Source organism: Cetorhinus maximus, chromosome 19 (genome assembly GCF_964194155.1).
Source record: "Cetorhinus maximus chromosome 19, sCetMax3.hap1.1, whole genome shotgun sequence".
Taxonomy (NCBI): Eukaryota; Metazoa; Chordata; class Chondrichthyes; order Lamniformes; family Cetorhinidae; genus Cetorhinus; species Cetorhinus maximus.
The window spans coordinates 61,219,162-61,235,210 of NC_135897.1; the positions used below are offsets into that span (position 1 = coordinate 61,219,162).

General features: G+C 39.9%; 1 protein-coding gene and 2 non-coding genes across 3 annotated transcripts; all 3 read right to left on the minus strand.

The window, feature by feature from the left end:
* Positions 1–1,312: 1,312 nt before the first annotated feature.
* Positions 1,313–15,258, minus strand: ncl (nucleolin). Its single transcript, XM_078563925.1, is given in 15 exon segments — positions 1,313–2,083; positions 2,931–3,187; positions 3,477–3,603; positions 3,708–3,835; positions 4,064–4,181; positions 4,459–4,613; positions 4,724–4,853; positions 5,225–5,361; positions 5,879–6,005; positions 8,704–8,793; positions 9,947–10,099; positions 12,436–12,584; positions 13,281–13,429; positions 13,690–13,785; positions 15,117–15,258. Coding segments are annotated over 15 exon segments (1,887 nt in total). The 5' UTR covers positions 15,135–15,258; the 3' UTR covers positions 1,313–2,030.
* Positions 4,271–4,349, minus strand: LOC144694332 (small nucleolar RNA SNORD20). Its single transcript, XR_013579716.1, has one exon. It is a non-coding gene; the product is annotated as a small nucleolar RNA SNORD20 (small nucleolar RNA).
* On the minus strand, positions 6,084–6,151 carry LOC144694331 (small nucleolar RNA SNORD82). The gene has a single exon (XR_013579715.1). It is a non-coding gene; the product is annotated as a small nucleolar RNA SNORD82 (small nucleolar RNA).
* Positions 15,259–16,049: the final 791 nt, after the last annotated feature.

Sequence of the window (16,049 nt, forward strand, 5' to 3'; positions counted from 1 at the left end):
TCAGTATGGAACAAATTGGAGGCACAAAATTTTGAAAGTTGGACTTGCCTTGCTCATTTGTTACAGTTGGTGGTCAAGTGCGTGCTCATTTCCAAGTCTCATCTGCATTAACACCACTGCTTTCAACTCTTCCTGCTCCTAGAAAATCACCTTTGTCCCAAAGGCTCTACCCAACCTAATTTCTCAAACATTCATTCATCTAAGGGGTTTGTGGTAGACAGACATATTGTGATCTGGTCTTCCAGGTAATCAGACATTTTCCTTCAGTTATCTGTAATTAAGCTGGGTCAGTACAAACTGCTGCTTGAATTCTGCATGCTTTAATTGCCCAGTCTCACCCTCCTAGACAGCTTTTACCAGCATACCTCCAATTAGCCAATGACTGAAGTCAAAATAGTGTTTAAGTTGGACAGCATTTCATCAATTCTAACAGATTCTTAAAAACAAAAGTCATCAATAGATTTGTTTTCACGGAAAATGCATTGCAATTTCTATAAAGGCAAGTAGCAAACCTCATGTTGATTCAGTTTCTGTAACAGAATTTGATTCAGATGAAGTACCTGTAGCCATGACAAGATTTTGAGGGGTTGAGTGGAGAGAAAGTGATGCAGCATGTAGTCTAGATGTTCCTTGTACCCAAAATTAGACAAACAGTATTTTAACTTAACACATTAGTCTGAAACTGATAAACCCTGAGGGCTTCTTTCACAGCTTACAAAAGACTAATGCACATTGAACAGGGAAACAGATTTATATGTCCATTTATTCCACTTTTCAGAAAAATATTTTCTACAATGTTGCACCTTGGATACTTCCATTTTGTAAAAATTAAGACAACTAAAAAAACTCATCTGTATATACAGTTGATCCTTGCTACAGCACTCCCAATCCACAATCCTAAAATGCAGACATGAGACAACTTACCAGGATGTCATTGGACAATTCAATCAAGTGTTACAATGTTCAGTCCCAAACTGAAGGCATCTGTTTAAATATGGTGTATATAAGCTCAAAGCATAGCTGCCCTTTGAGCCAAGGATGTACTGCAGGATCATTTTTTTGATGGCCAAATTTAAAGAAAATACAGTCCACAGTGAACCCTCAAACAACAGTCACCTGTTTTGGAAGATGTTAAACAAGTCCAAAGAACCAACTCTATAGGGAAGCAGTTGGCTTAGATTAAACTTGTGAATTGGGGTGTCACTCTGGTTGAGTCTGTTCTAGTCTATGGAATGCACATCTAAAAAGTGGAAACTAAGTGCTTAGAAATTCACATAATTGAGAACATACACAAAAACTGGCCAGGTGATGGTAGGTTTGCATTATATTGTTTATAAAAAACAATGGCTTCATCTAGCCCATAAAAACATGATAGAGTACATATTTGGACAAGTTTCAACTGACCTACAACATTGTGGTGCTAACTATGTATACAGTCATGAGTGGAGGAGAAATAGGCCAGCTGGCATTTCCAATTTAAATGTCATGTAATTGCAATGTACAAAATGTCTAAAATTCAATTTGCAAAGTAAAGCCAATGTCACAACAGTATTGCTATTCATAGTATGAAAATGGAAAATAAAAGCCCAGTTTCAACAAGCCTTCAGTGATGCTTCAAGTGAGGTATTTTAGGAAGTGCTGCAGTATGGTAAACAAGTTTAGTAACCAGTTTGATGCGCACTATTAAATACCCAAAACATGAAATAAGGTCCTTTTAATCCATCAGATAGTATGCCAAGCACAACATTCTAAAACGTTTTTGCATTTACATTGTAACTAAAAAAATCATAGGGAGCAGTACATTTACACATTGGTAAAACAGAATACTTAAATTTGACAAAATCCACGAAAGGTGTACCAACAATTTCAATCTTTACTTAATTGTAAGTCCATTCAGAAACTTAGGGAGCTCCCACCACACTCCAAGTTGCACAGCCAGCCAGTCCATGCAGAATTCTGGAATGTCCAACTGTGAGGCAATCAGAGGCTCTGTCTGAACACAAGGAGGTAAAGCAGTCTTATTGGCCTCTTTAATCAAATTTGATTCTCTTTCCTTGAGGAGTTGTCTTTCCACCTCTGAATCCTACAAAAGAATATATAGATTTAGGTTCAAATCTGAAAAGTGATCAGAACAAAGAATGAGCTAATTTAAAAAACTCTTAGAAGCAAAGGCCAGAAAATACTGTTTGGTGCCTAAGCAAGATGGATGTTTCAGTAAAATGGTGAGCTAAAGGCCAGAAAAGGCCGGACTTCAAATCCTGATTACATGCTCAAGTTTGCATATACACCTGCCCTGGCATCCCTGGACTGTATTCAGGCAGGGTTACCAGGCTCCTGATGTGCAAGGAAGAATCAAGCAAATACTCAATGACACCTCAGCACCACAAACCCCAAAAATCACAAATTTAGATACATCCAACAGCATCTTCACTATCTGGGCATTAGGCAGAGCCTAATTTTATCATCTCTCCAGATGTTACCACTGCACAGGCGATGCTCAAATGTCTAGATGTGAAAATCTACAACCACATTCAGACCTTTGATTTAGAGATACAACCAATCAAATATGCACAGAATTCTCTTTCAATACACTGTACTTAGCACCTTGTTTTTTAATCAAAAATCAAAACTAACTTGGATGAAAGCAAATTACCCTCTGGGTGCTGGAAATCTGAAATAAAAACAAATTGCTGGAGAAACTCAGCACACCTGGCAGCATCTGTGGAGAGAGGTAACGTTTCAAGTCATTTGGTCTTAAAACATTAACTTTTTCTTCTCCATGGATGCTGCCAGGACTGCTGAGTTTCTCCAGCATTGTTTTGCTATAAAAACAAACTTGCATCCCCAGGAAGGCATTTCGCAAAGATCAGTCTTATCTGGAAACAAAACTTATTTCCATGGATCAAATGAACTCATTTATAGTGCCATACCTCCAAATCCACCCCGACCACCACCACCACCTCGGCCACCACGACCTCTGCCGCCAAATCCACCACGACCTCTTCTACCTCTTCCAAAGCCTCCACCAAAGCCTCCGCCGAAGCCACCCCCTCGCCCACCTCGCTGGTTTTCACCCTTTGGTCGAGCAAAGTCAAGTGTAATTTTGCATCCGTCAATTTCTCCATCTTCCATTGCTTCCTTAGCTAATTTTGCATCTTCTTCTGATGGGAAGTCCACAAAGCCAAAACTGAAATAAAACAGGTCATGCAACAAGCATTATTTTCTATTATTGGAGAAATATGCCCCAGTAATGCAAAATTAATCCATTAAAATTGCATCTAAGCCATGAATAAATCTCAATACAATGAGAAACCTGGTCAATTTATTAAATTAACATGTGACAGACTAGCCACTGTTCTTTCGAACAGGACAGACTGTGCTTTACTATTCTTCTCTTGCGAATCTATCCACTGCCACAAATTAGACAGCGAGAGCTCATGAGAAGGGACAGAGAAGGGGCAATTTAATTTACATACCCTTTTGATCTTCCTGATTCCCTGTCTGTTGCAATTCTAGCACTCTCAGCTCCCTCAAAGGCTTCTTTTAAAGTTTCTTCAGTTGTGTCATCAGAAAGGCCACGAACAAACAATGTTTTGCTGGGACCTAAAAGTTAGATATGGTTAGCAAACACTGCACAACCATGGAAACCAATTAGCCGTTATTTAAAGAGAAATTAACTGTAAAAGTGGACAAACATTGCATCTTACCATCACCACTCCTGTGGCCTTGGTTGCTGAAATCCAACCTCACTGTTCTCCCTTCAATTTCTGTATTGCTGTATTGCTCAAGAGCTTCTTTAGCATCCTCAATAGATTCAAATTTAACAAATGCAAACCTAGGATAGAAAAAATGCATAAAGAATATTCAAATTTGTGAAAAGAAAATCCCAACTTATTTTTTGCCCCCCCCGACCAAACTGGGAAATGTTACTTAGGTCTGCTTTAGTGTTTAGATTATACAATGCTGGGGAAAAAATCCTACAACTGGTTAAGAGCTGACTCTTGACACATCCACAGCCTTGCTGCAGACTTTCAGAGATTCCCAAACAAGACATTGACCTTACCCTTTTGGTCGGCCATTCTTTTCTGGTATTTTGATCAATGATGCTTTTTCAAAAATATTCTGAAGGGTTTCTTCTGTTGCAGAATATGCCAAGTTATTTACAATGAGTGTATCAGAATCTGAAATGAAAACCAGTCAAAGTTTTAATTCCTCAGCTTTTATTGCAGTTCTAACTCAGCTTTTATTGCAGTTCTTGTTTGTACTACAGCTGGATCAGCACTTGACTATCTAGAGGAATTGTTCAAAAAGATTCATCATGTTTATCAGACAGAAATTCATCATATCCAGCTATCAAAATATCTATGATGCAACTTTGTTACTTTGAATGATTTGTCATGACTTTTGCTCAAATTCTGTGTGAACTGCATGTTTAACAATTAAAATAAAAATTCCTACCTGGTTGCACTTGTTGTTGTCCAGACTTTACATTTAACATACTTTTATCCCCAGTGAAATCAATAACGATGGCCCTGCCCTCCACTTCAGTGCCTTGTTTCTGTTCTAATGCTGTATCTGCAGCTGCTTCATTTTCAAATTCAATATACGCAATGCTGAAATCAAGAAAATGGAGGGTCATCTACTGCTTAGAAACCATCTTTCTAATGCACATTATAAAGAGAAACAAATAGGTCAGCCATCAACATTAAAACTTGAAATATACCCCCGTGTCCCTGAACCATCACGAGAAGTAGGAATTCTGATGTCAATAGCATCTTCAAAAATTTCTTTGAGGCCATCCTGTGTTATCTTGAATGGGAGATTTTTGACAAACAATGTCCTGCAGTCCCTTTCTGCAAGAAAAACAACATTAGTTTCTATAGCCAGTTCCATTAACAAAACTGATAACCATAAATGTTAGTGCACACTTTCTGACAAGAACAATGTGCAATTTTCTCTGTAGAGATGGCAACCAGCAAGAAGATCTTAAGATTTGTTAGCGCTAGGTTGAACATAATTAGCCAACAGAAGTTACACCTACGGCTCTGGTGGCCTTAATGACACCCAAGGAGCATCTCTCTACTGTATGATTATGTGTTCCTTTACATACACTAACAACCCTTATGAACTAAAATTGCCCATTTGATTCCAAACCTAGTTATGTACTTTAACAGGATAACTCAGTAGCTGCAATATGATAAAATGGGAACCTGCTCATTCGTACCTCTTTTGCTATCTGCATTGCTTTCCTTACTGCGTGCTTTGTCCAGTTTGACAGCAAGTCCCAGCACTTTGTTTCCATTGAATTCCAATGCTTTTTCCAGTTGTTCTTCGGTTTCAAAGTCTACATAACCAAATTTCCTACACAGAAAGTAACACTTAAGAATTCTCAAAAAAAGCTAAATTTCAGAGAAGACTGCATAGAAAGCATGAAAATATTTAATTCAATACCATAGCCACTCAAAATATAGTTCATTTGCTATAGATTACCATTCCCAGATCAAGTCATTGTTTATTGTAAATTCTTGTCTTGGCAAAATCTGCATAGGATCCAAGTCAAAAGACTTATTTTACCTTCTTAGTAAGATAGACTATCGTGGCTAGTCACCATTTGAAACCAGGTGAGAGCACTAGTGTGAATTTACTTCGGCAGTAACCAGCCAGGACCAATCCTGTCCTTACACTAATATTCACATATATACATATTCAGTTGATTAATAGCAATATAACTGATAGCCACCTGCCCTAAATTAAAGGTCTAGAATCTGTAATTGCTCCAGTTGATGTCCAAAGATATCCTACTGCATACAAGAATCAGAATAAGGCCACTTAAATCCAAAGATACTTGCTGAAACATTGCTAACTGATAAATACATACCTGCTGGATCCAATTCGGACATCTGTGACTGAAAGTTTCTTTTTGGTGAAGAAGCCATTCAGGGCTTTCTTTAGTTCCTCGAAGTTCTTTTCAGAGTTCAAGTTTCCAACAAAGAGTGAAAAGGATGCTTTGAAGTTAAGCAGAAAAGGAAAACTCAATAAATGTGCATCATTGAGGCTTCAATACTTCACAAGGAACACTATTGGCACATCAGAACAAAAAAACATCACACTCTTCAGTATTAAGTCCCTTTTGATGATCATCATCTGTGCAAATTGTAGAAAAATCCAGTAATGCACGAAGCATTTCCCATTCAATCATAGCCAAGACATCTCCACTTAACTCTTCCTGCATTCATCTATAGGCTGTCCTTCGAGCACTATAGCTGCAAAGTATTTTGACCCTGCAATGCCTTAGTGAAAACTGCTCCTGCCAAATCCACCTTTCCTGAAGCAGTATTAGAATGTTTGCAATCTCAACATTGCCTGACCCCAAGCCAAGTTTTTATTTGTTCATTCACAGGATGTAGATATTGCTGGCTTGGAGGCATTTATTACCTACTCCTAGTTATCTCAGTGACGACGACAAGAGTGGCTGGCCTGGCCATTTTGGAAGGCAGTGAAGAGTTAGCTGTGCATCTGGCATTAGGTATGGACCACAGCCAGTAAGAATGCAAGGTTTTGCTCCCTAAAGGACATTAATGAACCAACTGGGTTTGTACAGCTATCGGCGAGTTTCACAGCCATCATTATCATGGATAGAAACAGTAAACAAAAGTCAAGATAAATGGATCTGTTTCAGGTTGGCAAATTGTAACTGGTAGGGTACCACAGGGATAAGTACTGGGTGTCAACTATTTAAGGACTTGGATGAAGGGACCCAAGTGTATTGTAGTTAAGTCTACTGGCAATACAAAGATAAGGTCTGCAATAAGATACAAGTGAGTTGACAAAAATGTGGCAAATGAGGTATAATGTAGAAAAATGTGGTACCGTGCACAGTTCTGGTCTTATTTAAAGTAGGAATATACTTGCACTGGAGGCAGTAGAGAAGGTTCACTAGATTGATTGTTGGGATGAAGGAGTTGTCTTATAACAGGGGTCAGCAAACTGCCTAGCTAACAACCTTATCCAGCTGGAATGCATTATAAGTTTAAGAAAATTTAAAAAAGCAAGAGCCCCTTTTTGGGGGGGAGGTGAAGATAAAGGGTTAACCTAAGCCCCTGAACATACATAGACTGGATACCAAAAAAAAAAATCAAAGACAACTCAACTTGTCTTCCCCCAATAATCCTTGCTGATAAAAAAAATCTACATCTCAGCCTTGAATACATTAAATTACCCAGCCTCCATTGCTCCCTGGGCAAGATAATTCCACAGAAACCCTCAATTTCTCACCTCAGTTTAATTTTTAAACTATTTTTAAATAGTCTCCTCTGGTTCTGGACTCCTCTACAAGGGGAAGCATCCTCTCAGCACCTACACCACAAAATCCCACCAGGATCTTATGTTTCAATCAGATCACTTTTCATTCTTCTAACCAGCCTCTCCTCATCCCAGGAATCAATTGAATGAACCTTCTGTGAACTGTTTCTAATACAATTATATCCGTTAAGACGACCAAAACTGTACACCTGCAGCAACGCTTCCCTTGTTTTATATTCTATTCCCCTTGCAATAAACAGCAACATTCCATATGCCTTCCTAATCACTTGCTGTACCTGCATACCAACTTATCAGGGGACAGATCCCTCTGCACCTCAGTGCTGCAGTCTCTCCATTCAAATATACTACTCTTCCTGCCAAAGTGGGCAAGTTCACATTTTCCCACATTACACTTCTGCCAAATTTTTGCACACTTTACCTATCTATATCCCTCTGTAGGCTTGCTCTTGGTCATCAGCAAATTTAGCTGCTACACATTCACTCCCTTCATCCAAGTCATTGATATAGATTTTAAGTAGCTTCAGGCCTAGCACTGATCCCTGTGAACAGGGCAGATGTTGACAGGATGTTTCACCTCATGGAGATCTAGAACTAGGCACAATTGAAAAATAAAGGGGCCTCCCATTTAAGATGGAATGAGGAGGAACTTGTTCAGAGGCCTGTTAATCTTTGGAATTCTTCCACAGAGCAGTGGAGGCTCAGTCAGTGATTATGTCCAAGGCGGAGTTAAACAGATTTTTGACCTAAGGGAGTCAAGGGATCTGAGGGACAGACAAAGTGGAATGAAGTCACAATCAGAGCAGCCATAATCTTTTGAATGGCAGAGCAGGTTCTAAGAACCAAAATGCCTACTCTGGCTCCTACTGTTTGTTATTTATAATTAAAATTTTCCAGATGCCAGAGTAAGGCATGAACATGTCCTCTTCATAAAGATTGCCTTTGAACTGATGTTCAACAAAACAATGGGTCTAGACAGAGGCAATGAATTGTTCCCTTCAATGGAGGGATTGAGAACCAGAGTTCTAAAAGTCACAGACTTGAAATGTGACTGTTTCCTGTGCCACAGATGCTACCAGAACAGTTGAGTATTTCCAGCTTTACATTAGCTCCAAATGTTCCAACAGTCTATAATTTCTCTTTGCCTTTATCCCCTTCAATAATTAAACTTCCTCCTCCAACCACCCTTTTTGACCACGGTCATCCCATCTAATGTCTCACTGGGATTGGCATCCAATTTTATCACATCCTTCTGAATTGCCTTTCAATTATTTTTCATTGTTATGGTAGTATGTAAATGTGTAGCTGTTTCAAATGGGAATTACAGAAAACTTCAATCCAGAACATTTTTTCCTTAACTTAAGCAGTCTTCCTTGTACTCACCATCATGTTCTGTCTTATGTTTCTTAGCTGGAGTTACTGCCTTCTGCTCCTCTTTCTTTCTCTTTCCAGCTTTCTTAGACACAACTATCTCTGCAAAAGTTCAAACACCACAGGATTATTTGTTTTGAGAAAATAACCTGACATGCACCCCCCCCCCCCGCCAAAGAGTGTTATAAGCTTCTGCCCCTACTTACTGGGTATCCCTTTCCAATGATATTCAATTATCCACTACTGAAAGAATTTCCAACCCTTATTTAGACCAGCAGTTCAGATGATCGACACATCTTTAACTAACATGTACTTTGCCGTCTATTCACAAAATATGGCGGGAGCAGTGCAGCCTATTTGTACAACTCAGCCGTTATACAAGTTTTCAAATTAGGTGTCTTTACTGAACTGCCATGAAAAGAACCATGAAAGTACCAAAAGAACAACTTCACCCACAGAATTGCAAGTGGGAATTACTTCAGAAAAACTGTTTTAGAAACATGCCTGCTTTTTTATCGGGAGGTCAAAAAAAACTCTTCCTATTACCCCTAATGCTGCAACTGAGTTCCTTGGGGTGCACTTTAAAATTAGATGTTTCCACGATCAATTCATACTTAATTTGAGTCTTCAGTCTCCCAGGCTCAAGTATGTAAAGGGGCTCCCAACATAATCAATGCATCGAAATGAAATCACTGTACTTCATTCTATGTGCCATTGTGGGGGAGGAGGTGGGAAAAAGAGAAAAGGGAGGGTAAGAGGGGGTGAATACTTCAGATGACAGGATGAAAACGTCAAGACAGCTTGGGCCCCAAAGAACATTGTTTTATCCTGTATGGCTTGGTTTACTTAAGCTGAGGGGCTCAGAGCTGTTTAACAGCATTCATTAACTAAGGGTGAATTTTATGGATATCTCTTCATGTACAACACAAGGGTGTATAACACATGGCATAAACACATTTATTCACACCTGAAACTAGCTTCCAGCAGTGGTCAAATACCTCCAGAACAGTCCAAACCACCACAGCTACATTATGCAATGCAGAACTAGATTCCTTCAATATTGGTAAAAGCAAAATATTGCTGATGCTGGAAATCTGAAAGATTTCCTTCAAAATTGGGACTTGTATTAAGATTTATGCCAACTTAAGCCTTACTTTAGTAACTAAAATCACCTTTGAGAACATACAAATATTTTTAAATTCTCACTTGGAATTAAATTACCTGTGCAGTTGCACCTTTAGACTTTTAAACTTACCAACTTCCTCATCTTCACTCTCCTCTTCATCATCATCATCATCCTCCTCATCATCTTCATCTTCATCCTCAGCCTCTTCTTGAACTTTTACCATGCCAGCTTTTTTTGCCTTGGGTGGTGGTGCTGTATCCATAGCCTCTTCCTCCTCAGATTCTTAGATGATAAAACAATAAAAATTCAATAGTGAAATGGGGAAGATGGAGCATTTAAGTGAACATGAATCCAATGCTTGGAACCTTCAAGTAACCAAAATGCCTGGTAGTCATGTATGAGCTTAGATAGAATGTTGGTGGTTATCCAAGCAAGAGTTCTCAACTATTTGAACCTAATAGCACAGGAGATTGTCATCTTTAAACAAACCACCCAATTTAATCCTACAGCCTAGCCTTTCCTATAACTATGCAAAGTACATGTGCAATTTCCTTTCCAAAGTTGCTGTGGAATCAGATTCCACCTCACTTTCATGTACCATGGTGCAGGTCTTAACCTTGAAAAGAAATGAGATTTCTTCCACAAGTTATTTAGACAATTATTTTAATCCTATCACTGGTTGCTGACTCACTTGCCAGAGGATATGGTCCCTCCCTAAAATGCCCTTCATAATTTTGAATACCTTATATTAGGTACCCATTAACCTCAAGTTTAACAGCTTTTCCAATATCTCCACATAACAGAACTCCCTCACCCCCAGTATGCCCAAGGGCCTCAACATCCTTCCTAAAGGGTGATGCCCAGAAATAGCTATGTCCCCTAGCTGGAGGGTCTAGAACCAGGGGAGTCTCAGAATAGGAGGTAGGCCATTTAGGATTGAGATGAGGAGAAATTTCTTCAGAGGACAGCAAATCTTTAGAACTCTAACCCAGAGGGCTGTGGAGGCTCAGTCATTGAGTGCGTTCAAGACAGACCATAAGTTCTAGATATTAAAGATATCAAGGGATATGGGATAGTGTGGGAAAATGGCATTGTGGTAGAAGATAATCATTTCATTAGATCATGGCGAAAGCAGGCTCAGGAGCCAAATGACCTACTCCAACTCTTATTTCCTATGTTCTAATATACATAATACTGATCCCTAACCAGTGATTTGTAAATTTTAAAGTTCCCGGCTTTAGCATTCAATTGGCTTATTTACAAGTAACCCATAGATTTCATTACCATAAACAGCCAACTTCACCCCAGCCCTCGACACTCTCACCCTCTTCAAAACAGTACCACCTAGGTTATACTTCCTTTCTAAATTTTTCACCAAGCACATTGCTTCTCATTATTTGCATTAAATTCACCCTACCATGTGTCTGCCCACATCAGTTTGTATGCTCTTCCCAAGTGTATGGCTACCCTGTTCACTATTTACTATGCTGCCAAGCTTTGTATCATCCAAATTTCAAAACTGTACTGCTATACTATGGTCCAAATACTAGCTTTTGGCAATCCCACCACATACTTCTCTCCAGTTCGAAAAAAAACCTGCTCAGCACTATTTTCTACCTTCCATCCTTTAGCCGATTACATAGCTAGGTTACCACCAACCACGTGCTTCTTTTTCCAAATATGCCTATGTGACACTTCATTAACTATCTATTGAAAGTCCTTTAACAACCTCTTACAAAGGGCATAATATGGGTTACAAGAAACAATCTGCCCTTAACAAAACCTGTTAAGAGGGTTATGAAGGAAAATTGGATAAAAGGAAGACTATGACCAAAACTTCTCTCAAACTCCCTCAAAGCTGGGATGGTGCAAAATATTGATTGACTTAGTATTTTTCTCCCATCCAATTTCTCTACGGTAGCATTTATTTCATCTTCAAGGGCAGGTGCTCATTCAGCATCTCACTCAACTGTCGCCAAATCAGCATTCTCACTTTTAATCTTAAAAGCTTTTTCCTTTTCATTACCCAATCATTTTTGCCCTTTTCAATTGCTCTGCACCCATTACTCTGCCCTGTTTTCTACTGTATTCTGTATCTAATATTTATTTCAAAACTCTATTGTTTTACTTAAATCTGTCATCTAACTAAGCTTTGATACTCCACCTTCACTCCTAATGGGAATATGCTTCATCTGTACTCAAAAATATTTCCATCCATTACTCATTTGCTGTTTTTCTGGTCGATGTTTCTAGTCCATCTGTGCAAATACCCTTCTCAAAAATCACTGAAATTGGCTCTTCTCCAGTTGGATACTTTCATTTAGATTTAAAGCGCACGAGAAAAATCTAACTATTATGATGACTATCACCTAGACCTTCTCCCACTACAACAAACACAATCTAACCTAAACTTCTCTATAAAGAGTGTGATGAAGGGTAACTGACTTCTTCCATACCCTCCTGGTCTGAAGGCCAATTCTAGCATGCCCCTGGTTGGATAGCCAGCTACAGAAACAGGCTTCAAGCCAGTCTCTTGCTAACCCAACAATATCTAGTTAAATTCACTAGGACAAATGAGTCTGAATTGCGCAACTTCAATTAAATAAAATTTTGTTTACCATCCTCATCTTCATCATCCTCAGCATCATCAGATTCTTCCTTTCCTTTTTTAGTCACAGCAGGTGCACGCTTAGGAATAGGTTTCTCCTCTTCCGATTCTTCCTCTGAAAGAAAAAAACTTGATTTACTTCAGTCTTATTTCTCTCTACTCCAAGAAAAGCTGATTATTCAACTCAGTTTGACAAATCACATTAAAGTGGCAGAAACTAAATTTTTCCCCACCTCTCGCAATTGTTCTCCATGTTTTCACAGCCCTAACTTCTCCTTTCACCTTTAAGATGTTCCTTAAAACCCACAACTGAACAAGATTTCAGTCATTTGTCCTATTATCTTCAGTGTCAAGCTTTGTTCAAAATGCTCCTCTGAAGCACCTTGGGCCATTTTACATAGTACATGGGGTGAACAGAACAAAAACCAGAACTGCAGAGGCTTGGTTATCTCAAGGCACAGCAACAAAAGTTGGGGATGATTGAAATTAGGGACATGCAAGGGGCTCAGTGTCTTTGCTATTTATCTTCAAGACATTCCTTAAAATGTCTTGAAGATAAATACGGACTCAAAACATTAACTGTGTTCCCCTCCACAGATGCTGTCAGACCTGCTGAGTTTTTCCAGGTATTTTTGTTTTGGATTTCCAGCATCCGCAGTTTTTTGCTTTTATTCCTTAAAATGTACCCATTTGACTCCACTAAGTCATATCTCCTAATATGGCTCAGTGAGAATGTTTTTGTTCAATAACACAAATGATGCCCCATGGATTATTTTACTGTGCTAAAGGTGGCAGATAAATGCAAGCTGTTCTCAAAGATTAGATGACAAATATTGTAGCTATTGTTGGGAGTACCTACCAGAGTCTTCTTCCTCCTCCTCCTCTTCTTCCTCCTCCTCCTCACTGCTCTCTTTTTTTACAGCTTTACCATTTTTTTTGTTGGCAGCCTGTGGGGTCTTAGCATTTGGAGTTGAAGCCTTTTTAACAGGAGGTGCTGGCAGTTCCTAAATCAATGCATCATTTAAATGGAATGAGATTACTATTGTTCATTAACACATTCTACTTACTGTAGAAAATCAGGTCCAACTTTAACAAATTCTAAAAATCATCTGGACAAACAGCAAAATTCACTAGCACAAAGTTGACATAGTAGTTTCGCAGACCATTATCTTCCACCCTCACCCCCACAATGCATTGGATGTCACAGGCACCTCATGTTAACTACGCAGGAATTGAGGAACTTTGACTGAAGGGTAATAATTACCTCCTCTTCACTTTCCTCCTCAGAAGCAGACTCTTCAAAATCTTCAGGTGGTGGTGGAGGGGCAGCTTTTTTAGGTTTTCCTTGCTTTTTATCTGCCTGGAGAACAAAAATTACACACCATTCATTACCATATTAGAATACAAATCCTATCCTGAAAAATCAAGCATTCCATATTTACAGAAAATGTTTCATTACACTGAGGGAGCTACTGAACTCCCACATTTGCAAAAGCATATATTACAACTGCTACAAAAGTGCAAATGGAACAATTCTGATGAAGGACCCATGACCTGAAACAAACTATTTTCTCCCCAGATACCACTTGATCTATTGAGGATTTCCACCATTTCGTTTTTATTTCAAAATTTTATAATCAAAATACATAACTTTTGGGCAAAGGCAATTAGCTGGTACATGAGTTTAAAATTTATTTTAACCAACTACTTAATCACCCAACCCACCACCAGGTATCAAAAAGTCGCCCGTTTCTTTTTCATCACTCACAGGAGGTCGACGTGCCATACATTACAGCAGTAACTACACTTCAAAAGTACTTCATTGGCTGTGAAGCACTTTGGGCACATTCTAACTACAAGTCGAGTCTTTCTCTCCTTGGTGGCGTGCCTACAAAATCCCTGATCCAGAATCGCCCCTAGTTGAGGGACATGTTTTGAATTCAAAACATTGCTGAGGTTAAAAGAGTATAAATAATTAATAATTACTCGGCAATGTTTCACAAGTAATGCAAATAATTTCCATCAATCCAAAATCAAACACGACTGAAAATGGTCAGCATTCGCATTCAAGCCACACGTGCTTTTCAAAAACGTGGGCTGTGCCTGCAAAAAAAACCGATTCCTTTCCTCGGTTTCGGATTTTTTTTCCTCTGGTGGCGAAAAAAATCCGCTGAAAGCTGTGAAATAAAAGACTAAATCAAGAATATTTAACAGTTGGCGACAGGGCGCTGGTCTTTCTTACACACACGCGCACGGGCAGGGCAGGGGGGCCAGGGTAAACGGGAGCCCGAGTACTCCACCGTCTCTTTCAACGTGCACTCGGGGGAGAGATGGAGCGGATAAAATGAGGTCGGATGAACCCGGGAGGGAAGCAGATTAAAATATGCTCGAGCCCGGTAGGGAAAAAATTGGACCGAGGCGAGGAAGCTAGGAGGCTCCAGCAGGATCCTCCATCCCCAGTGTGTGTGTGTGTGCCTGTGCATGTGTGATTTGGAGGGTGGTTTACAGGCCAACACGCGGTCCAGGCCCTTGGCCTCGCCGCCTCTAATGGGGGAAGGGAAGGGAAGGCCTCGCTCGGGCCCGTATGGCACCGACCCACAGCCGCCAAATTACAGCACTACTCCCGGGCGCGGGGTTAAGGGGCAGGAGGCGGCCAGGCTGAACATCCAAACCGACGAGAGGCGCCCTTACCTTGGCCAGTTTCACCATTTTCAAAGCGCTGTTTGTTCGCTCGAGCGGACGGACCAAACCCACGTGCTTCTCCCCCCGCGAGCTGCGCAGCAAAGAGAAAGCCACTGCCAACGTCACCGTTTTGACTTACATCACCTGCTCACGTGAGGGCACATCCTCCAACCAGAAGCCGCTGAGAATGCCCCCGCGAAGCCAGTTGTCCAATCACGCACCGAAGTTACAGTTCGTCCACTTCCGGCAGCCAATCGCTGCTCTAGGCAACGAACCAATCCAGTTGAAGCCTCTGCTGGATTGAGTAGCCAATCAGAGTTGATAAGTATTCTAAGCAGCCAATCAGCAGCCCCTATATTCACTCAAAAGGCCAAATGATGGAAGAGCTCTTTTAAAATGGCTGACGCCAGGTGGAAATAAACGGTGGGCAGTTCAAAACTAGTTATTGATTGGTTATGCTGAAAGAGGAAACATAAAGAAGTTATCACTTTGTGTATTCTCTACCATTTTGTGCAAAATATTGATATTCTTGTCAGATAATCATCCCTGAAGCGTTCTTGAATTGTTGAAGTAAAATGGCTCTCAACTGGGGGAGGAGCAGGAGGTTGTGCTTACTGAAGCTGTGCTTGAGTGACACTTGACTGGGCTTTGAGCATGTTAGTGAATTTTTAGAAGCACTTCACTTTACGAAATAGCATCTTATTTACGCTAGGATGGTTGGGACTTTGTTGGGAGTTAGCATATGTTTTTGTCCCCAACGCTAGTTGTATCGTGATAAATTGCAACTACCTGCAACTTCAATAATGTTACTGTAAATGCTCTATGGTTTGTCCCAAGCAAACCTGATAGACCAAAAATATGGTAATGATGAACATAGCAAATTAATCACCATCCGATCCACTAGAACTATTCCTGTAGCTAGCTTCCCATTGTGCGAAATTC